This window comes from Sphaeramia orbicularis, chromosome 1 (genome assembly GCF_902148855.1).
Source record: "Sphaeramia orbicularis chromosome 1, fSphaOr1.1, whole genome shotgun sequence".
Classification (NCBI taxonomy): Eukaryota; Metazoa; Chordata; class Actinopteri; order Kurtiformes; family Apogonidae; genus Sphaeramia; species Sphaeramia orbicularis.
The window spans coordinates 48,893,600-48,918,831 of record NC_043957.1 but is presented as its reverse complement, the minus strand read 5'-3'; the positions used below and the strand labels follow the sequence as shown (position 1 = coordinate 48,918,831).

Below are 25,232 nucleotides of genomic sequence, written 5' to 3'. Positions count from 1 at the left end.
TTTGACCTACTTTCCCAAAATGTAATCAGATCTATTCTGGGTCACTGGTAATCTATAAACCCAATTTGGTATGAATTCAACCAATAGTTTTGCAGCTACAGACATGTGAAATTTTGCCTATTATAAAAAAAGGGGGGAAAAAATTTGAAAAAATTCATAAAAAATTTAAACTTTTACCTGCTTTTCCCAAAATGTAATGACACCTATTCTGAGTAACTGGTAATCTATAAACCCTGTTTGGTATGAATTCAACCAATGGTTTTGCTGCTACAGACATTTAAAATTTCACTCATTATGGGATTATTATTAAATTTATTATTATTATTATTATTATTATTATTATTATTATTAATAATAATAATGATAATAATAATAATAATAATAAATTCATTTTAAAAAATTTGAAACTTTGACCTCCTTTTCCTAAAATGTAACCACATCTATTCTGAGTTACTGGTAATCTATAAACCCAATTCGGTATGAATTCAACCAATGGTTTTGCTGCTGAAGTGTTATAAACAAAGAAACAAACCGACCCAAACATAATCCCCCTTGCCTCTCCTTCGGGGTGCGGGGTAAAAAAATTAAAAAAAAAAAAAAAAGACCCTTTGTTGAAGTTCACTTAAATTAACTTTAACTTTATTCTTGTATCAACTTGCCCGCGTGCCTCCTCCTGACAGCTGACGTCTCGCGCCGCCTCTGTGACGCTCGCGCTTTACTTAGCGACCGTGCGGCAGCGGCGGCGCTACAGAGGAGGAGGAGGAGAAGGAGGAGGAGGAGGAGAACTAGAGCGTTTTCTGTGTCTCCACGGTGGCGGTGTTGTCTTTGTGCTTCATTACGCCGACAGACATCTCCACCTGCAGACCTCAGCGACTGTTTACGACTCGTTTAAACGCGACTTTCTGCGCAAAAAATAAAAAAAGGCCCGCACGCGCCGTCAGTGCCCAGTGCCGCACTTGCCCCGGAACATGGACAACAAAGACTGATCCGACAGAACCAGGCTGCGCACCGACGCACAAACTAGGACTTTATATAGAACCCAGTCTGCGCTGCACACAGGAGGCAGCCGGTGCAAAACAAGAGGGGTTTGTGCGCCTGTTTTTTTGTTTTGTTTGTTTGTTTTTTGCTTGTGGGCTGACACAGGCCTATAGCTATAACGATCCGATCCGGTCCGTGCCAAAGCTGGTTTAATTATAGAAACGCTCGTCTGCGCGTCTTACTTTCGGTCGGACATCTGACAGTAGATGATATTAAGGCGTGTGGGGGGGGGGATCGAACAGGACGGTATCAGGCCTCCATCTGTGTGTGTTTTTTTTTTTTTTTTTTTTTTTTAACAGTTAAGTAATCCTCCGCTGAACACCATCACACATCCACGTCCTGACCAGTTGGATGGTCTCTGTGTGTTCAATGAGACCTTAAAATCACAGGAATTATGTGGGTCAGTCCCGAAGATGTGTTACTGGCGGGCGCGTTATGGATCACCGAAAGAGCGAATCCGTATTTTATCCTCCAGAAACGGAAGGGCCACGGGGATGGAGGCGGAGGACTAGCGGGTGAGTGATTCATCTGTATGTGTTAAAGCAGGGGTGGCAAACTCATTTTCTTCCGGGGGGCCACATTCAGCCCTATTTAATCTGAAGTGGGCCGGACCAGTAAAATAATAGTATGATAGCCAGTAAATAATGGCAACTCCAAATTGTTAAGTGCAAAAAAATTACATTCAATTGTGCCAATATTTACATTTACAAACTATCCAAACAAAAAGGATGTGAGTAACCTGAAAAAAATGAGATTTGTTAAGAGATACATGTACGATTTTATCAATATTATGCCTCAACTTATCATTTATACATATGCATTACAGATCCCATCTACAAAGGCACAACACATTTAGTAACAGGCAGAATATTGTTAAAATTGCACTCAATTTTCTTTAGACATTTCAGGTTGTTCATATTTGTTCAGGATATTCACATTTTATTGTTAAAGTATAGTTTGTTAATGTAAACTTTTTCATAATTTAATGTTTTTTGTGCTAAATCAAAAAGAAAAAAATTGATGTGGTCATTATTCATAGGTTGTTATGATATTATTTTTGAGTTTGATGCCCTAACTTGCACTTTGCAAATTCATCCATTCATCCTGCGGGCCAGATTGGAGCCTTTGGCGGCCCGGTTTTGGCCCCTGGGCCGCATGTTTGACATCCATGTGTTAGAGGAACAAGTAAATGTATTGGAGATGAACTGCGATGGAAAATGATAATATTTGAGTGGCAGCGTGTTAGGTGGACCATGGACATCAGGAAACACATGGATGAGTAATGTAGAGATCACGTGACCAATCAGCTGTCGCAGGTGGCCTTTCACCTTAGTTTGGTGGAGAAACCCCTGATTCTTTCCAATCGATTTATTCCTTCTGCTTTAGAGAAGGACAGCTGCTTTGATAAAGTGGACAGAAACAACACCATGTCAGGATCAAAGGGCATTCAGTCTATACCACAGGGGTCAAACATGCTGCCCGGGGGCCAAATCCGGCCTGTTAAAGGGTCCAATCTGGCCCGTGGAATGAATTTGTGAAATGCAAAAATGACACTGAATATATTTACAATCAATGGTCTCAAAATCATTTTAATTCAGGTTCCACACACAGACACATACAGTCCAATTAGATTTCAAGTGGGTCAGACCAGTAAAATATTATCATTATAACCTATAAATTATGACTACGGATGTAATGATATGAAAATGTCATATCACGGTTATTGTGACCAAAATTATCATGGTTACCATTATTATTGTGGTATTGTTGAAATGTGCTCAAAACGTTCAAAGAAACAAACAAAATCATAGGCATAATGTACTTTCTGTTGGCAGAAACATTCAAATATTAACATGTAAACATCAAACATACAAATGTGCATTAAAGATGACACCTTATCGCCACTGTTTGACCATTTTCCATATCAAGTTTGAGTTGTTTTAGTTTCTTTTTCATAGATAGATGGATAGTCTCTTTCTCTTTCAAAATACGGTAATCAGATACGGTTATCATGATAATTAGAATTTAAACGGTAATACTAACCATAAGGAATTTTACCGTGGTTCATCGTTATACCAGTAATCATTACATCCCTAATTATGACAACCCCAAATTCTCTCCTTTTTTTGGTGTAAAAAGGTAAAATTACATGAAAATTTTTATATTACCAAACTATACTTTTACAAAAAACATGAATAACCTCAACAAATATGAACAAACTGAAATGTTTTAAGAAAAGTAAATGCAATTTTACCAATATTCTGGCTGTTACTAAATATTTTGTGTGATTGTAATGCACATGTGTAAATGATAAATTGTTAAACCGAGGCGTAATATTGTTAAAATTGCACTTGTTTTTCTTAAGACAATTCAAGTTGTTCATGTTATTCAGATTTTTAGGGAAACTTTGGAGATGTAAAGCTGATCACGATATAATTTTACTTTTTTCACTGGTATTATTTTACTGGTCTGGCCCACTTGAGATCAAATTGGGGTGAATGCGGCCCCTGAACTAAAATGAGTTTGACACCCCTGGTCTATACATTCACACACAGATTGCACCTCTATTGCATCCAATAGATTATCTGCAGGGGAAATGTTTTTTTTTCCTTTTTTTTTTTTTAAGCATCATATCAACACAAACAAAAACAACTGGGCTCATGCTGTGGCTGCAGAGTGTGAACAACAGTGCATTTCTTTGACCACCAGCCACAGACATGTCTGTCTGTTTGCTGGCTCATGCTGAATCATGCCCCTTCTTCCTTCTCTCACTCCTCCTCCTCCTCCCTCCTGCTCATTTTTATCTAAAATGGGTCAACCAGCAGCAAAACCAGCAGGAGAAAAATGGAAATCCATGACCAAGGTTGACAGTTGACACTCCGGTAGCCTGCTGTCCTGATTTGTCCACGTGTTCTTGGTTAAATTTGTGTCATTTCGTTGCTTTCAGCTTCCAAACACACAGAAGATCTCAAGTTTGATGGATGGGATACTGTTGTTTTGCATCGTAAATAAGAGAAAGCACTGTTATTTTTTAGAATGTGCTAAAATATAATACTAGGGTGGTCTGTCAGAGTCTTTATTAGGAGATTGATATTTACTACTCTTCGTGTCCTGTACATATATGTAGGTACTAGTCGCAAAAATTACTGCAAAAGATTGTACTGTTTTGATTTCGACTTGAGGTGGGATTATGCAGTTGTGGTTATTGTGTGGATCAGTATTAGTCAGATGTGTTTCTGTTCTCGTATTCTTCATTTTGTCATAGTAAGTTTTTAATAGTAAGTCCTTATCAGTAAGTTGTAATAAGAGGAACACTAATAATTTTTTTTCCCTATCTCTGTTCAGAAATTACTTGCAGATCAAACAAACATGTGACAATGTGTGTTTTATATAAACTCACTGAATTTTAAGCTATATTTAAAAGGATCGCTTCCCAAGTTCAAATGGTCCTGGATAAGATAACATAATCCTTTTATTAGGAAAAAAATGTGCAGTGTTACAGCAGCATAATGGTTAGTAATAGTTAAAGTAAGGATTTAAGTAAAGATATATATATATATATATATATATATATATATATATATATATATACACACACACAGGGTGGGGAAGCAAAATTTACAATGAACATTCAGTTGTTTTTTCTCAGCAGGCACTACGTCAATTGTTTTGAAACCAAACATATATTGATGTCATAATCATACCTAACACTATTATCCATACCTTTTCAGAAACTTTTGCCCATATGAGTAATCAGGAAAGCAAACGTCAAAGAGTGTGTGATTTGCTGAATGCACTCGTCACACCAAAGGAGATTTCAAAAATAGTTGGAGTGTCCATAAAGACTGTTTAGAATGTAAAGAAGAGAATGACTATGAGCAAAACTATAAAACTGGAAGATACTATTAAAGAAGAATGGGAGAAGTTGTCACCCGAATATTTGAGGAACACTTGCGCAAGTTTCAGGAAGCGTGTGAAGGCAGTTATTGACAAAGAAGGAGGACACATAGAATAAAAACATTTTCTATTATGTCCATTTTCTTGTGGCAAATAAATTCTCATGACTTTCAATAAACTAATTGGTCATACACTGTCTTTCAATCCCTGCCTCAAAATATTGTAAATTTTGCTTCCCCATCCTGTATATATATTAACAAAAAAAATGTAAAATATTATTCAAAATAGTATTAATAAATAAGCACAGAAAAATACATGAGAGCAAAGTATGTGCAGTCTTTACAGTAAGCCTTGCATGTTGCCCTACGTTATTTCCTCTCCAATAACTGCATGGCACATCAAAAGGACGATTACAGAATCTAATTTTTTTTTTTTTAACTTTTATTGAAGAAAACAAAATAAAACAAAACAAAAAAAAACAATGTACAGAGTAACAACGTTTGTCCTGAGATTGGGCCCAAGATTACAATATAAAACATTTGGTTACAATGAAGAAAAGGACATAAAATAAAAAAATAAAAAAAAATAAAAAAAACAATCCAGGCTTAAATATCCATTCTAGTAAGACTGAATACTGGTCTCCATCTTCTTTCAAAGGTCAGAGTCTTCAGCTGTAGCTGTGCTGTTAATTGTTCCATTAGACAAACAGAATCTAATTTTTAATCTTGCTAGTGTAAACAGGTTTTTCAGGCTTCAGATTTGGTACCAGGTTTCTAAACTGACTTCACTACTTGTAAATGTAGTTTATAATATAGTGACTTGATGCTGTTGAATATTAATAATTCAAAATAAGAGCCGCAGCATCCTCAGTGATTTTTTTTTTTTTTTCTTTGTTGTGGCAGTGGTAAGTGTGGTAAGTGGTGCCAGGGGATGATGTCATTGTTATGTAAATTCTGAGCTAGCTGATTTGTACTGAGTACCAGTTGGCACTCAGTCACACGCCCAGTCACACTGGCACTGTCCGCGACCACGTCTTCCAGGGACAGCTGAAGCAGAGAGCAGTGGGACAAACTACAGAGGCTCATTCCCTAATGTCTGTGCTGGCTCAGTAGTGCTGAGGTTTAGCGCTAAATGACAAATATGTTATTGCTTTGCCCTTTGGTTCTGCTGCCGTCCGATTCCTAATGACAGGGCAGCATTAGTAAAATTGGGTTTCGTGGCTTCATGAGCAGAGACGGTCATTCATGAAGAGCTTCCAGAGACAAACTGAGAAGGAGTTAAGTGTGCAGAAAGTGAGGGATCTAATAAGGAATGTGGTATGTGCCTCTCGGGGCTCTTGAGCGAACTGTAAATAGAGCCTGGGGTCCTTCACAACCTGCTCTGACACCTACGAGTCTGACAGGTCTAACAGGTCTACTCCAACGTATCTCATTAGTCACTTTTCCATTGGACATATGCGCAAAACTTTACCGATATTTACTAAATGTTGAAAAAACAGAAATGTGTAATGGTGGTTTTTCCATTAAATCATAAATGCGATGATTTTTAATTTGTTATCGCGAGATGATACAAGAAGTCACTCCATAAACATGGCGACAAACATAAATATCACATTGATTCACAGATATATACAGGGTGGGGAAGCAAAATTTGCAATATTTTGAGGCAGGGATTGAAAGACAGTGTATGACCAATTAGTTTATTGAAAGTCATGAGAATTTATTTGCCACAAGAAAATGGACATAATAGAAAATGTTTTTATTCTATGTGTCCTCCTTCTTTCTCAATAACTGCCTTCACACGCTTCCTGAAACTTGCGCAAGTGTTCCTCAAATATTCGGGTGACAACTTCTCCCATTCTTCTTTAATAGTATCTTCCAGACTTTCTCCTAATAGTTTTGCTCATAGTCATTCTCTCCTTTCCATTATAAACAGTCTTTATGGACACTCCAACTATTTTTGAAATCTCCTTTGGTGTGACGAGTGCATTCAGCAAATCACACACTCTTTGACGTTTGCTTTCCTGATTACTCATATGGGCAAAAGTTTCTGAAAAGGTATGGATAATAGTGTTAGGTATGATTATGACATCAATATATGTTTGGTTTCAAAACAATTGACGTAGTGCCTGCTGAGAAAAAACAACTAAATGTTCATTGTAAATTTTGCTTCCCCACCCTGTAGTACTCTATACTAGGGCTGCACGATATTGGAAAAAACTGATAATTGTGATTTTTTTTTTTTTAACCCTGCAATATATATTGCGATATGAAAAAATACTAATACGTAAATGGTCAAACTAATTAGTTGTGTTACCTCCTACCTACTATCGACACAGAACACGTATTTCAATATCATCCTTCTTCTAGCTGAAATAATTCCAGATAACTGACATTGCTTTTCTTTTTGGCACCAAGTCTTCATTTATGGTGATTTTCTCTTGTTTGTTGCTCATTTTTCAATATTGTTACCAGTGACTCACTCCAAAGTGATTAAAAACGATTGTGATTGGTGGATCGCTGCGTGCAATGTGTTGGGTACCCTTGAAATTAGATGAGAACACGTTGAGTTCATTTGCCTCCTACATTGCAGGACCTGCGATGTGACTAATGCGCACACATACATCGTGATGTCGATGCTCAAGCGATATATTGTGCACCATTACTCTATACTCTGTAGTATGCTTTCTCGTACTAAATTAAAAAATGATTCGGTTTCCTCCTGTGTCCACACATACTGCGCCATGTTTGCTTCTTCGCTTGTCGTAACATTCATCATCATCCATTTTTGTTTTGTTCACGTGACTAGTTGCGCAAAAAGGTCTTTCCATCACAGTTTTGCATAATATACCACTATAAATACCACTACGCCCGTTTTTTTATTAGGGTAATTTTTATGTGCAGGTTATATTCGCACAGTTTGAGGGTCAGTGAAAAAGCGACTATTGATCCAAAAACAAAGAAGCGTTTTGCATTTTGTCAGCTAGCAGCTCACTCAGCATTGTCCATGTCCTCCAGGAGTCTCTTTAAGAAGCCATGTCCTTTGTTGTGATGCGTTGGAAAACTGGCTTTAGCTGCTTGGTTACAGACACTCCCAAATTCATGAAGATAGAAACTCGTGCATTCACACTTTCACTCTCATAAACGTGTTTTGTTTTGTAAATCTGCCGCCACTAGATTATACAAGACTTCAGGTAAACTAACAAAACCAACTTTGTGGGTGCTCATGTGCTTCCATTCATACGGTCTTTAGTCATTTGATTCCATTGTTAAGCTAATTAAAGGCTGTGGTGCTGACTTCCATGATAATGGCCATTGCATAGATTTGTATCTAGGGGACCTGGCTAAATTTCCATGAAAATGCTTATGCTTATTTCTGAGTTCTTCAGTGCTTGTCTTCATGTCGTCTTCAGCTGCAGCCGTTAGCTTTAGTAATGGAGTCTGTTCATGTCAACACACTGGACACTCTCAGAACAGCAGAGCCAAAACTTAAAGGTGGGGTGCGAGATGTTTTCCTGGAGGATTTTTACTACTACTACTACTACTACTACTACTAATAATAATAATAATAATAATAATAACTTTATTTGTATAGCACCTTTAAAAACAAAGTTTACAAAGTGCTTTGACAGAGGGCACAACAGCAGGATACACGAAGCAAGTAAAAACACTAAAACAGAAGCAACACAATTAGAGAGATGTATGAACAAATTAATAATCAAACAGGATCAAATTTAAAAATTAAAATTAAAAGTTAAAAAGGGACAGACATCACATAAAAGCAAGTCTATAAAAATGTGTTTTAAGAAGTGATTTATAAGATGTTACTGATTCCGCAAGCCTTATCTCCTCGGGCAGGCTGTTCCAAAGTTGAGGGGCCCTGATGGAAAATGCCCGGTCACCTTTCGATTTAAGCCTCGACTTTGGAACAGCCAGGAGCCCTCTGCCCCCCTGAGGATCTAAGGCTGCGTACTGGCTCATAGTCAACTAGCATCTCATCTATATAACTTGGGGCCAGACCCATTCGGGCTTTAAAAGTGATCAGTAAAATCTTAAAATCAATTCTAATACACACAGGGAGCCAATGAAGGGATGCGAAGATAGGAGTGATATGATGTCATCTGTTAAAACCAGTGAGAAGCCTAGTTGCTGTGTTCTGTACCAGTTGGAGGCGCAACATTGATTTTTGGCTGATGCCGGACAGAAGTGAGTTGCAGTAATCAGGTTGGGTGAATATGAATGAATGGATGATTGTTTCCAGGTCGGAGTGTGGGACTATTTTTTTACTATATTGCTTAAAATCTCCTTCACACCCTGATTACAACCAGTTAACCCTTTCATGCATGAATTGTGAGAACCTTAGTCAAGATTTATTTTTTGAGTATTTTTATTCCTCCTTAGCCATGAAAAAAACAATCAGTCGAGTGTTGTTTTTTTTTTCTATGGGGTTACAAAAACTTCCATGCATTTAATTTTTGAAGTAAAGAAACATTTGTTTAAAACCCAATATCAGAAAGTGATATAAAAACAATGAAATAATAACATTTTAAATGCTGCTAATCTGATGTCTTCTCACATTTTAACATATTCTAATGCCAGTAATTACTCACTTCATGGAGATAATATGCAAAAAAAATACATTTTGTCTAACAAATAACAATTGATTTACACTCAAACATGTTAGTGCAGATCAGGTTTATCAAGAACAGCACAGTTACAGTAATTGTATGAATGTCAGTGTATGGGATGGTGCTTAAGCATCACTGTGTCGGCTGATATGGAACTAAAACAACAAAACCCATGAATATACAAGAGAACAGCTGGAGAGTAACTGTCCACTGGAGTGACCTATGCATGAAAGGGTTAAGTGGGGACTGCGAATGACAATTAGCATTGGTGCTAACTCTGGCATATTTACATGTTTATACTGAAATGGAATGTATAAATGTGTTCATTAATGTGCACTGTCCCGCCTAAATAAAGATACATACAAAGGTGGGGTATGAGATCTTAGAAAAACAGTTCGAGCAAGCTACATTTTGAAACTACTCAATTCAAAAGTCCAAACCCCTTTCTTTAGACATGCCCCCGAAGCCACGCCTCCAGAGTACTGGCACGCTCAGTGCTTGTTCTCGAGGGTTCACAAGCGCTGCACGGCAACAATTCGCCGCAGCTCCGACGGCTCTTGCAGTCCCGGCTCCGATCCATGCATACCTCATTCAGTCTCCTCCAACACCACCACTCTTACAGAACAGCCCCAGTTCAGACCTATCTGACTAACGTTACATTTTCTAGTGATTTATGTTAGTGACAAAACAGTTTGCCGGTGAACTTTCCATCCTAATATAACTAATATAAACAAGCTCTGGCTCTGGTTTCGTTTCCTGAACAAGTGCTCCAAATCTCTGAGAACGCACAATTCATGCATGAAGAGGGGTACGCGCAGAGGGGGGAGGGACAAATGGCAGTTGAGTTTGATAGACATATCATTGTTCAATCATTTCGATGGGCCGGTTACAATGATTGGATGGTGTTTTTTCAGTCCTGTCCGTTCCACAGGGGACTACATTTTTTTTATTTTTGTGTTAGAGCATTTAATTAACCCTTTCATGCATAGTGGTCACTACAGTGGACAGTTATTCTACAGCTGTTTTCTTGTATATTCATGGGTTTTGTTGTTTTAGTTCCATATCAGTCAACAGAGTGGACACTTATGTATCATGTAACTTTGCTTTTCTTGATAAACCTGATATGCAGTGAGATGTTTGAGTGTAAACCAATTGCTGATTGTTAATAGACTGTAATTATCATTTTTTTCTTTACCAAAATGTTTTTGTTTTTTTGTATATTATCCCCATGAAGTGAGTAATAATTAGTATTTAGAGTATGTTTAAATATGAGAAAACATCAGATTAGCTGCATTAAAAGTGTTTTTATTTCATAGTTTTCACACAGTATATGAGTAAATACACGTTTCTTGGTTTCAAAAATTAAATGTATCATATCCATCTGAGTGGACATTTTTGCAACTCCATGAAAAGCAGGTTCACATAAAAATGTTAATCACATTTTTTTTTTTTTTTCATGCCTAAAGAGGAATAAAAACAGGGAGGAAAAATTGTGATTAAGGTTCTCATAATTCATGCATGATAGGGTTAAAATAAACTTTAATTGAAGCACATACACATCTTCTATATTGAACCTTTAATGTTTTGTTTTTATTTTAATTCCACAACCTTCTAGCGACCCCATGTTGACAACTACTAATATAAATGTGCCTTGTCATATTATATTAGTCTGTCAGAAATGATTACAGTTCTATGTAGAAACACAGTTTGACCTGACAAACCTGCAGAAGAGTTTACCTTTAGAGTTGTACTTTCTGATTTGCATGTTTTTAAATATAATTTACAATATCGGCTAAAGCTGATAGGTGTCTTTTCATGTCCAGATAAAGCCTTTTGTGTATGGTATGCAAACATGGAACATATGACTGAGTTTTTAATACGCTGCAGGACATTAACACCATTGTTGTCTTAATGTGACCACAAAAATACTGTGAATCAAAAGGAAAGTTAAATGAGTAACAAGTAACACCAGATCTATTCATGAGACGTAAAAAGTCCGAATCAGGCTGTCATGTTATTTGTTACACAATTTTGCACGGCAGTGTTTATGGCACAAAATTGCACAATAGTTCACAGTGCAGAGCAGTATTTCAAAATAAGGCTGGGAATTACTGTATGTCAGAAACTGGACCATATCAGATTACTCTGTGAGTGCGTGCTAAGCCAATTTGTTGTTGTGTTCTTACCGATTTGTGTTTTTTAGCTTGCCGGCTGACAGGTTGTAAGCTATTGTCGTCATGCGGCGTCCGTCAGCGTCGTCGTCGTCTGTCGTCCGTTACAAAAATTTCAATCGTCTTCTTCTCTGAAACTACATTTCCGACTGACTTCAAACCAAGGTTATTATCGTTAACGAAAAGTAACAAAATGATGAAAACTAGAATTGTAAAAACATTTTCGTTAACTGAAATAAATAAAAACTATAATTAAAAGAAAAAAAAACGATAACTAACTGAAATTGTATTGTGTGTTTACAAAACTAACTAAAACATATAAAAATTATGGATAAAATTCCCTTAGTTTTCGTCTTTGTCAGTGTTGGATTGATATAAAATCGATTTATTTCCCTCAAGCAATTTCAGCTGCTGGCACCATATGATATTTAACAGTCCGTCGCTTCTCGTCACTTGTGGTTTCCAGTCGTCTTCTCGTTCCCACTCTACCTGGAAACATGGAGACTAAAGTTGGGAGGAAGCAGCAGAGTCCTGTCTGGGATTTATTTGAATACAACAGTGAAGAAGATAAAAGATATTAAAAAAAAAAAAACAAAACTAAAACTAAACTAAAACTAAGCATTTAGAAAATAACAAAAACTAATAAAAACTCACAAACCTGCTCTAAAAACGAATTAAAACTAACTGAATTAGAGGGAAAAAAAAGTCAAAACTAAATAAAACTAAACTATAACGAAAAATCCAAAACTATTATAACCTTGCTTCAAACTTGGTATACAGCTTCTTTATGATGATGTCAACAAAAGTTAGTGAAATTATTTGGATCCAGATCTGATTCTGGATTAGGTGCAACTTTGAAAAATGTCCCCATTATAAAAGATAGGAAGTGGATCGATGCAATAACTCAGTAAATATAAATGATATCCGGTGTAAATTTCTACAGTCCAGCCCTGATGCGGAGATGACCAAAACATCATGTCCATATGCTGATCAGGATCTTCTTCTGGATCCGGGAACTGACGGAAAATTTAACATGAGCTCTTATGGGAAAAAATTTCAATCGTCTTCTTCTCCGAAACTACAGTTCTGATTGACTTCAAACTTGGTATACAGCTTCTGTATGATGATGTCAACACAAGGTATTGCAATTATTTCCATCCAGATCCGATGCTGGATTTGGTGCGACTTTGAAAAATTTTCCCATTATAACAGATGGGAAGTGGATTGAAAAAATAAATAAGTATCAATGATATCAAGTTGGAATTTGAATTTTTTACAGATCTGATTGGAATATGACCAAAACATGGGCTTTTTCTGTAATATAATAAATACACAGAACTGGGTGATAATAAAAAGCATCTGGATACATTTCCCAAAGCTTTTAATGTGGCCGGTAAGCTACAGGGCCATTGGTTCTATTTTTTTTTTTTTTTTTTTTTTACCGCAGACATCAAATCCTGAGAGATAACCTGTAAAATACATATGATTGTACATGTGGAGCTGATGCTGAAATTTGCATATGACTCTTGGTTCAGGTTTCTGTGATCTGAAACAGCACTGATTCGATGTCCACGGCAGATTGTGATCCATTCTGTACTCAATGCAACCGTCCTACATAAGCAAGCATCCCCTTTCTTTTTTTTTTTTTTTTTTTGTATAATAAGAAAGGAAAACAAGTAGCTTTTTGGAACCTTGCTGTGTTGGTTTCTTGTTTTAATGATTAAAATGAGTGATTCAGACAAGGTGATTTGCTTTGCTTTAACCCATAAAGACCCAAACAACCACTGGCAATCAAAAGCATCTACTCATCTGTAATGTTTAATAACTGTTGTGCCACTAATCCTATTAAAACATGGACGTAATTGGAGTAAAATCCAGGTTTTTGTGTTTTTATGGTCATCAGATATGACGCATTTGGATGTTTGGAGGCTCCATAGTTACCGTGGAAACACCGTCATTTTCTACAACATTGATTCACCAGTAAAATCCATGTAGTTGGATCAGTGACAGTGGATGGAGACACTGGATTTATGTTCACTTATTGATATCATTGCTGAAAAAGTAGATTTTTCTTCAGTTTTCTCTGTTTTTGGTATAATAATGCTCAACTTTAACATGAGCTTTTATAAACATCGACATGATTAGTAAAGTGAATATAGGAAAACTCATGATTTACACTAAAAAACCCACAAAATATAGAGGATAATATTACAATAAAATTACTTAAGAATGGTTAAATAGAGAGAAAAAAAATCATTTTGAACGTACCACAAAAGTAGCACTGGGTCTTTATGGGTTAACAATAGAGAGTATGATTGTGTTCTTGTTCTTGTCTCTTAGTAGAACAGAACAACAACGTCACATGATTTTATGGCTTGGTCTTGTCACAAAGAGATTTGTGGAGTTTTCCTGCTACCCAGAAATAACAGGCAGAACATGTACCATTTGTTCCTGTGTTTGTGTTTTCTTGGTTTTGTGGACCGTGCACCCACTCATTCAGCGTGTGGAAGGAAATTGTCACTGTAAATGCAGGGGTGTGAGATGGAACTTGCCATCACACGGGGTTTTGTTTGATGTGTTAAAGCTACAAAAGCGTGTGATTCTCTGGGTGCTATTGCACAGAAACACCAATGTTAGACTAACTTTTATTATCATATCATAAAAGAACCCATAAAAAAAACAAAGAAGCGCGAGATCTAAGTGAAAACCTGAATGCATGTAGGTCTTTAGTCTCTTCTGGTTTTCACTTAGATCAGATTTACTTGAAGGTGACGAGGGTGGGTGTCGAGTGGTCTTACACATTCAGGGGTCTCCGCTGTCACTTGTAACCCCCCGTCCTTCCTGTGTTAAACCAGAAGTCACACTCCAGCTGCACCATTCATTACCATACAGAACAACTGGAGACCTAATTGCAGCTTTTCATGAATTTTTCACACGTCTTCAGTTCAGAACTGTAAATAATGGTGTTTATTTTCAGAGGAAACACCTACTGAGTGACTTCTCTGCGGTCGACCTATGAGCAACTCTTGGGCTTTTTGGCTGTGACTGTTTTAACCTTGTGATCTTTGTTAAAGAGGAAGTTAACGCTTTTTTTATGTAAAGGGACTAAAGAATGTGGCATGCTGGTTTGTCTCAGTTTCACTGTCGCTTGTGTTAAACATGTTTGACAGGCATATGGAAATGCTAAAGCTTTTATTATAGTATTTTATTACTACACTAAGTAAATTTTGTATTATTTTACAACACAAACTGAGAAAAAATGGAGACAGTTTGTGAAATTAAGGCTGAAATTAGTGGTTTTCTTTGAATGGCAATGCACCGGAAATAATATAACAGAGCATTTATGACGTTCCACATCATTTGTCTTTAATGAATGTTGACTTTAAAAGTCAATCTTCAGCCCATCTTTGTCCTTGAAGGACTAGATCTTTAACAGATGCCAAATTAGCATCAGTCACCTGTTTACATCATGTATGTATCATTACCCCAATGAAATATAACTCAAAATAAGTTTTAATACTACTCCCTTGTGATCTCTTTTTATTGTTTTTTTTTTAATTTTATTTAGTATGTTCTATACCTCCATAACTTTGTCTGATTTTTTGTTGTTTTTATTCTTGTTTTCCTACCAGCTCTACGGAGACGATCGGTCACTGACATAAATGTGTGTCAGCTTTGGTTAAGCAAGGCTTTAAAATGGTTTAATAAGTAATTATGTAAGGTTGTAAAGGGAAAGTAGGACATGCAAGATGTTGAGGAACTCATAAACCACAATAACAAGAATGTATACAACGCAGTAACGGCTCTATTGTGCTTAGACATGTCAAGATATTACAGTTTTAAACCTTTAAACACAAAGTTTGCAGGATTTCCAGATCAGGGTGTCTTAAAACAAATAGGCCAGTGTTATATATTTTCATAACTGATATACTCCAGTGATCTTTATTACTGTTGTAGTTCATTTTATTTGATTTATATTCCTATATTTAAGCTAAAATTTACAATACATAATATAAATACACATTATTTAACATGATGTGAATAAGCTGTAATAATAATAAGTATAATGTTATTTTAATGAGTTGCAGTCAGCTGTTGTTTTGATATAAAAACACTTCACGGCAGAAAATGCGTTGTGTGTGTCTAAAAATGTGTGAATTGTCTAATGGGACGTCAGTGGGGTTAGCTCACACTGTAAATGCAGAAAACACTTCAGCTTCTTCCCCTCACCTTTTCTCACTTCTCTCTATGACTCATACTATGTTTTGACTTTAATGAGCTTCGCTACAAAAATAACCCGTCTCCCATAATAGTTAAATCTATAGTTTCACTGAAGGGAGGATAATCAAAGCTCACAAACACCGTGCAGTGCAGAGATGTTCTGGGAAATGTTGTTCACTGCAATTCATGAAATTCTTAATGGTTACTGATGAGTGTGGTAACTTTTTTCAATAAGTTCACTCCATAAAATAAGTTTGAGATACTAATAATCTTTTTAATAAGCAAAGTCTAAAAGATATCTGCAAATATACATGTGGTCGATTATTTAAATAGTAAGTAATTCTGATATTTCATAAAGTTTATACTTATAAAACGACATTAATGTAGTTAATATGTCAGGGCAGGGGTCAGCATGTTCTGCAGCGTTGTGTAACAATCAGATGTAGAGTCATATGTGCAGATCACAGGACTAATGTGCTGGCAAGAACAGAGAGTAATGTTGGGGGTAAATACTTTAGTCACAGTATTTTATCATGTTCAAGTCATCACCTCATGGGTTTCACCTGAAGGCGTAAAAATGGTCGGAAACTATTAATGTATTTGTTCTCATATGATCATTTACAGTGAACATGTCTGAAAAGTCTGTTTCACAGTTTACACTTTGACCTTGCACTTAATTTGCCTCAAGGGTTTTTTTTTTGTCTTTATTTGCCCCATTATGTAAAAATATCCGCTGTGAGGTTTCATGTATGTTTCTGATGACGTGTTTAATCACATTGCTCTGTGTTTTCGCTGCAGGTTTGCTGGTTGGGACTCTGGATGTGGTTCTAGACTCTAGTGCTCGCGTGGCCCCGTACAGGATCCTGTACCAGACTCCAGACTCTTTAGGTTACTGGATCATTGCTCATGGTATGTGCACTTAAACAACTGTGAGGAAATATATTCTGATTAAAGGAGAGCAAACCACTGAACATTAGATTTTTTTTTTTTTTAATAAATTAAGAATACGGTTATAGGTACTTCTTAGGTATATCCTGACACCTCCCTGCATGTTTAGATTAAAGTCTGTTTTAGAAATGTCTGTTTTACTTCCTGCACATCCTTCACCCAGTCACCACACAACACATGATGTCCTAATATCCTGCCTTTTCCCATGTTAGCTGCCAAATGCCAAGCATTACATCATGCCCCAGTGGTTTTAAAGGGGAGGATTACAGGAATGGGGGCAGAAATCAATACTCGTGTGTTTTTTGTTACCGCTAATCACTTGATGCTCTTCAACAAAGATTTTATGGGATCTACTATGTTAAAATAATGTAATCTGCATATTCTGTTCATGCAAACTTACATTTGTAACTCGTGGCTCAATAGTCAAAGTCTGTGGCACTAATTCCTCCAAATTAGCCAGGCAGACTCATATCTGGACCCTTATTAGCTTACCGGCCGACAGGCTGTAGGCTATTGTCGTCATGCGGCATCCGTCGGTGTCGTTGGCGTCTGTCGTCCGTTACAAAAATTTCAATCGTCTTCTTCTCCGAAACTACAATTCCGATTGACTTCAAACTTGGTATACAGCTTCTTTATGATGATGTCAACAAAAGTTAGTGAAAATATTTCGATCCAGATCTGATTCTGGATTTGGTGCGACTTTGAAAAATGTTCCCATTATAACAGATAGGAAGTGGATTGATCCAATAAATCAGTATCAATGATATCAAGTTGGAATTTGAATTTTTTACAGATCTGATTGGAATATGACCAAAACATGGGCTATTTCTGTAATATAATAAATACACATAACTGGGTGATAATAAAAAGCATCTGGATACATTTCCCAAAGCTTTTAATTTGGCCGGTAAGCTACAGGGCCATTGGTCCTATTTTTTTTTTACCATTTCATTCAATATACATTTAATCCATTCACCAAACAGTCTCCATCACTTAATCTGCATATTTTTTAGGAGGTGTTGTTTGGTCTAAAATATGTCAGGAAAATGAAGAAGCTGGGAGGGTTTGAAGAACCTTTTTGTTCAAACTCATGAATCCAGAGGTGATCATTCAGTGTCATCGAAAAGCAAAATAACAAAAAGAGGACAGACAAAGCAAGGCTTCGGTGTTTATCAGCTGATGAGGGTAGGGCAGGAAAACACTGGCCAGGAGCAGGCGGGAGTGATAATCAGAATACCAATAGGTCAGGTTCTACATGTGCAGAATTCTGGTATGAATAATTACTTGTTTGTGAAATGTGCGATGTCAGAGGTGCTGTAAAAACACTGCGTTGTCAGAATACTACTGCCTTAAAAAATGATCACAACTAGGGAAGGGGATGGGATTGGAGTCATTATTCTTGGACTTAGAAAGGACAGGACTATTTTTGGCAGGAGTGAGATGGGACAAGAGTGCAAATCCGCTCATATATCACCCACTAATACACATCTATGTGGAAAATGCATCCCTGTTCATTATCTAGCATCAGAGTCACAGTCTGCTGACTGGCAATTGCTAGCTGTAATGATGTCAAAAAACAACAGCCAACAAATTCAGTATTAAAGAAGGTAAAAAATAAAAAAAAAATGCACTGCTTAACACATGTCAGATTTTACATGATTGTTATGGGTAGCATATAACTGTAATACATACGCTGAAACATCATGGTGAAACTCACAGTAGTAGTTAGAAGTTCTATAAAAAAGCCATGTTCTTATGTTTGTACATTTACACATGTACAATTAATGTGTGTCAATGTGTGTGTTATCAAGAAGAGCGTCTACCTCTGTCTCTATTTACGGATTTTACTAACCATCACATGTATCATTGACACTGTGATGATTAGGGGTGTAAGAAAATATTGGTTCTGCAATATATCGCGATATTTCATTTCACAGAACTGTATCGATATTAAAAAGTACTGTATCGATATTTTTAGGTATTTATTCAAATGCAGATATGGCGGTTCATTTTAGTTTTTTTGTTTTGTTTATATTATATTTATTCTAATTTAACACTCTTTTATGAAATAATGTTTGTTCCTTTGTTGGGACTGTACAAAAATAATGTTACGATGTTCGTTATGAACTAATAGAATATGAACATTTGAGCAGGATCTTAAACTGTAATGTCTGTAAAACATAATTTAAGTTTTAACACAGGAACATTTTGTGATATAGCATTAGATCCTGTTGTGATCAAATAAAAATGTGTTTAGTATTTGTGCATATTTCTGGTGTAATTCAATTCTTCAAGGAAATAATCATTTAAAAAAAGAAACAAACAAAAAATGGCCTTTTTCACAGTATCATGCTATATCGTATCGTGATCCTAGTATTGTAATTTGTGTCATATCGCCTGATTCTTGCCAATACACACCCCTAGTGATGATGCTTAGAAATAAGAATACTTTACAAAATGGCAGCGTACAAAGTGTGTATATGTACAATATGAAATGAGCAATACTGACGTCCCTGTATCAGAAATTGAGGCCAACAAAAGCCAGGCGCTCCACCCCTCCCCTTAGTTTTTACTTCCTCAGTCCAGAGAAAGCAGGAGAGTCATCTGGCAGACATGGCTAATGCAGTAGATATGCACTCACTGAAGGGCTGTCTGTTGAGAGATAATGGCCCACAATAGAAGCCATTACTACAGTCATTTTCTTCAGTAGCCCAAAAATTTGCAGATAACAATAACAAAACTGTCATTTTACTGTTGCTGCTTAAAACAAAAACAGATACACATTTAATTTTAGTTGCAATGCTCGATATGAGCTGACACTTTTGGAATATGGGTCCTGTCTTTCTTTAAAGATACTCCCAACCCAGTGCAGACAATTAAATAGTCATATGTAAACAGTTATTTATCAAGTTAAATGTTAATATCTGGAGCCATGTATGCTCTTTTACCACGCAACGTTATGTTTAATGTGTGACCCCCGCTATTAAAGCACTTATTTCTGAAACGTAACACCTTCATGCTGCTCATATTTCTCCTCCTCCCCCCTCCACAGGAACCTCCCGTAAAGAGATCACAGAGCACTGGGAGTGGCTGGAGCATAACCTGCTGCAGACGCTCTCCATCTTTGAGAATGAGAATGACATTACCACTTTTGTTAAAGGAAAAGTCCAGGTAACTACTCAAGCTCTACTACTGCCTCTCCCAAACTCAGGTTTAGAGTCATTTTTTGTCATTCAAGCAGATGGGTGATCATTTTTACTGGTCTGGGTTCAAGGCTTTCCATTTTCCCTTTCTGTTTTGTCTGTCAGTAAAAAAAAAAAAAAGGAAGTTTTTTTTTTGTTTTATTTATAGAACATTTTGAACATTTTAGACAGAGTGATGCACAGCATAAGGTATAACATACATACATGTACACATATACATATATACATACATACATACACACAAACAAAAATGAATACATAATATTAGGGATGTCCGATATTGGCTTTTTTGCCAAAAACCGATATGCTGATATTGTCCAATGCTTAATTTCCGATTCCGATATCTACCGATACCGCTGCCGATATATGTGGGATATTAAACTAATTTTAGGTAACATCACATATCTCCTGTCATGGAATTAACACATCATGCCTAATTTTATTGTGATGCCCCATCGGATGCATTCTCAAATGCAACAAGGCTTTCAAAATGTAAACACTGTCTGTGCAAAGAATACATACTTCAACTTAAGTTGTGGAAAAAATGCCATATTTATTTATTTTCTCTCCCTCCCTCCAAGAGTCTATTACAGTGTGGCAACTCTACTGTACAATTTTGAAAACTGCACATTTCTTTCAGCTACAAACAATGCTTCATTTACGTGTCGGTAAATGCCGGTGAAATCAAGGCATTATTTTATCGGTTTTAATGATAGGCAAAAAAAACGATAATGACATTCACCGATATTACATTTTTATGCCAATGTCGGTGAGCCGATATTATCGGACATCCCTACATAATATCAAACTAGAAAAGCACTCGAAGGGCACAGACCTCCGTCAAGGCAGATCCCCCCCCCCCCCCCCCCCCCCCCAATCACCACCAAAATTTCATCCTTTGTTCCTTGTGCCAGTATCAACATTTCCTGAAAATTTAATCCAAATTCGTCCATAACTTTTTAGTCATCTTGCTAACAAACAGATAAACAAACAGACAAACCCAGATGAAAACAAAACCTCTGCTGTTCCTTGGTGGAGGTAATAAAATTAATAGAAAAAAGTAAATAAATATGTACACATCTCAACCCTCCAACTCGGAGGAAAAGTCCAACGAATGTATGGAGTTCAAAAAATGATCCTACGTAACCTGAAATGATTTCACCGAGCCTTTTAGTGTAAATCTGAGTTTCTCAAACTTCAGATTATAATGTACCTCACAAACCCAACGAGAATCTGAAGGCGGACTGGGGAGTTTCCAATTTTGGAGAATCAGCCAAAAATAAATTGACGTTTTAGCAATTCCCAATGTCTGTTTTCTGTCATTTTCAGTCCTGAGAGGACATCAAATTTCTCTCCTCTACCGGTATATTTGTTGTGTAGTTTAAGAACCATCCTGAGGGAAAAAGTCCAACAAGTGAACATCAGTCTGTAAACAGAACCTGTAACAGATCTTGGTCAGACATTGTAAAATAAACACAACACATCAGCTACTCTATATATAAATGGAGTAAATAAAGGAAGAAATATTATCTGAAAACATGTTGAAGCTGCACCTTCATAAAAATGTTTATCGTTCTAGTGTTCTGGGAATCACGCAGACAGATGCATCTTCTTCTCTTTCTTCTCCTCTCAGGGTATCATCGCAGAATACAACAAAAACCATGACGTCAAAGAGGACGACGACACAGACAAGTTCAAAGAGGCCAGCGCTAAGTTTCGTAAACTGTTTGGGATGCCGGAGGAGGAGAAGCTGGTCAACTACTACTCCTGCAGCTACTGGAAAGGCAAAGTGCCTCGACAGGGCTGGCTCTACCTCAGCATCAACCACCTGTGCTTCTATTCCTACTTATTAGGAAAAGAAGGTTGGACCTGCTTCTGTTTACTCTTAATATGTCTGGGACCCCGTTTTCTCAGTCTGCTCCAATTCAACTTTATTTATAAAGCACTTTAAAAACAACCATAGTGGATCAAAGTGCTGTAAAGAAGACTGAAAGCACAGTGAATAAAATTAATGAAAGCATTAAGAAACAATAAAGTCCAATAAATAAAAAGTTAAAATATGACAGCGTAATCAAAATGTCAACATTGCAAGAGTGTCAAAAAGCCAAAGAGAACACGTGAGTTTTAGGTAGAGATTTAAAAACAGGCAACGAGGCCTGTCTGATATGCAAAAATCTAAAACTTACCAAGTGTATTTTTCTCATTTCTAGTCCAAATATCTCACCACACTTAAAACTAGAAAAACACACAAAGAGCGCAGACCTCCGCCAAGGCAGATTGGTGCCCCCCCAATCCCCACCAAAATTTCATCATTTGTTCCTTGTGCCAGTATCAACATTTCCGGAAAATTTCATCCAAATCCGTCCATAACTTTATGAGTTATCTTGCTAACAAACAGACAAACCCCGATGACAAAAAAACGGCGGAGGTAACACTGGTCTACAATTTTTTTAGAAATGATTTGCTTCAGAGATTAAATGTGCTAAATGTTACGTATTTTAATAAGATTAATTGGAAAATAAATGACAAAAGTGCCGGTTTGCTGATGTTTTCAAGGTATATGATTAAGTGTTATTATGCATATATATTGGTTTATGTACATTTATATAATAGTTTTATAAATCTTCCACTAAATAGAACCTGTAAAGTGAATGTATTCTAATGTGCAGACAGTGTTTTGAAGTAGATCTTGTAGCTCTGAGACAAATATTCCTTTTGAGTCAAACCCATTCTCTCGTTAATTCTTGAATTTCACATTTTGACCCAAGGCTGTATCTTGGAAAGTTCAGCCACCCAGCATTTTTTGCTTGATTTTTCTTTATCAGTGACTCTCATGTGGTAAAATTTCATTACTTTTATTCTGGAAGCATTTTCCTTGTAGACCAGTGTAATAAGACATAATCACCTAAAGAGCAACTTTTCAGTGAGATATAAAAACTTATTTTCAGACAATAGATCTTGAAAATATTATTTCAAAAAATCTACCAAGATAATTTTTACTTTTTCCATTGGCAGATTTTTTTTTTTGCTTAATTCAAGATTTTTTGCCTAATTCAAGCAAAAAATCTGCTAATAGAACAAGTGAAAATTATCTTGGTGAGACTTCTTGAAATAATATTTTCAAGATCTGTTGTCTAAAAATAAGTTCTTATATCTCACTGAAAAGTTACTCTTTAGGTGATTATGTCTTATTTTAAGTCTGATGAGATATCTTGACTAGAAAAATACACGTTGTAAGATTGAGGATTTTTAGGCAGGTCATTCCACAATCTGGGACCAGCAACAGCAAAGGTCTGATCTCCTCGGAGCTTACGCTTTGTTCTCGGCACCACCAAGAGCGGCTGATCGACTGATCTTAGAGAGCGAGTCGGTGTGTAAGTGTGAAGGAGCTCAGGGGGGTAGGGTGGTGCAAGAGCATGGAGGGATTTAAAAACAAATAAAACTAGAAGCACTCGGAGAGCGCAGACCTCCGCCAAGGCTGATCAGTGGGCCCCCCCGTGGGCCCCCCCACCCCCGATCACCACCAAAATTTAATCATTTCTTCCTTATCCCATTTCCAACAAACCCTGAAAATTTCATCCAAATCTGTCCATAACTTTTTGAGTTATGTTGCACACTAACGGACAGACAAACAAACAAACAGACAAACAAACAAACCCTGGCAAAAACGTAACCTCCTTGGCGGAGGTAATTACGCCAGTTAAAAGACAAGCAACAGCATTTTGTACCATTTGTAGATGAGTGATGGAAGACCCACTAATCCCCAAATGCAATGCATTACAGTAGTCCAGCCGAGTGGTGGTAAAGGTGTGGATTACAGTCTGAAAATGCTGCTTTGAAATGATTGGTTTGATTTTGGCTAGCTGCCTTAAGTGAAAAAAGCTCGACTTCACGACTGCCTTTACTTGACTGACGGCTGATTCACATGAGCAACACCTTACATGCGCAGATCTTACAGAGGCGTGGAATGGATTACATCCTACTGACTCACTGAAATTGTGTTTTTTCAATCGTATAAATCGGGGGTGTCAAACTCATTCTAGTTCAGGGGCCAAATTCAGCTCAATTTGCTCTGAAACGGATCAGACCATTAAAACCCCCTTAATCATATCAGCCCGCCGGCAGGCCGAAAAAATTATCCAGCTGAGTGGACATTTTTGCAACTTAATGAAAAAGAGGTTCATAAGAATTTTTGTTTTTCATTATTATTTTTTTTTTATGTATTTTTGAATTTTTTTTGGAATTATTTTTATTTTATTTATTTTTCAAAAGAAATTTTTCAGTCGCATTGTTTTTTTCATGCGTAAAGAGGAATAAAAACACTCAGGAAAAAAATTTGATGAAGGTTCTCATAATTTGTGCATGAAAGGGTTAATAGTCATCTACTATAAAAATATAATAAATCAGGACAATGGATGTTTCTTTCAACTTTTGCTCAAAGTTTAGACCCTAATGTTAATAAAAGTACATCAAAAGTGTATTTTAGTGCAAACTTTAATGTTCAAACATGATTTTTAATCTTTGTGGGGTGAAATATACGCTATTAAAAATCTCCGACACGAACAATTAATTTATGCATATCATCGTCAATCCAGCCGAAAAAAAACAGGCGAGGATAAAAAAATTCTAATTTCTCTTTTATTTTATTACAGTTTACTCAGGCATAGTAATAGATACAATATTTTAGACAATGGGAATAGATTCTGTGAGGTCTCTAAATGTCCATAGACACCAAGAACATCCATATGAACCTTAGTATTATAAGTATTATAAGTAATTCTTCATTTACTTTGGGTATGTCTTTTTAGGCATTTTTCCCCTGAAAATATGGTCAGGGTTTAACAGGTTAAAATAATAGCCTATAAATAATGACAACTCCAAACTTTTCTGACTGTTTTAGAGTGAAAAAGTAAGCTTACATGATAAAAATGTGAATAAAATGTACAACCTAAAATTTTTTAAGGAAAAAAAAATGGCCAATTTTAACATTGTGCCCCAGTTTGTAATTTACTTGGGCATTACAACTTACAGATCGTAGTGAATCTACAAAGGCACAAAACATTTAGTAACGGGTAGAATATTGAGACATTATGACAAATACATTAAGACATTTGAGGTCGTGTACAT

At 36.5% G+C, this 25,232-nt stretch overlaps 1 protein-coding gene across 1 annotated transcript in view; it reads left to right on the top strand.

The window, feature by feature from the left end:
• Positions 1-747: 747 nt before the first annotated feature.
• Positions 748-25,232, top strand: part of tbc1d9 (TBC1 domain family, member 9 (with GRAM domain)) — a 75,775-nt gene continuing 51,290 nt past the window's right edge. The window contains exons 1-4 of the mRNA XM_030140338.1: positions 748-1,553; positions 16,753-16,863; positions 19,955-20,073; positions 21,739-21,967. Of these exons, the coding sequence (XP_029996198.1) occupies positions 1,433-1,553; positions 16,753-16,863; positions 19,955-20,073; positions 21,739-21,967 (580 nt within the window). The 5' untranslated portion in view covers positions 748-1,432. The remainder of the gene's footprint in view (positions 1,554-16,752; positions 16,864-19,954; positions 20,074-21,738; positions 21,968-25,232) is intronic.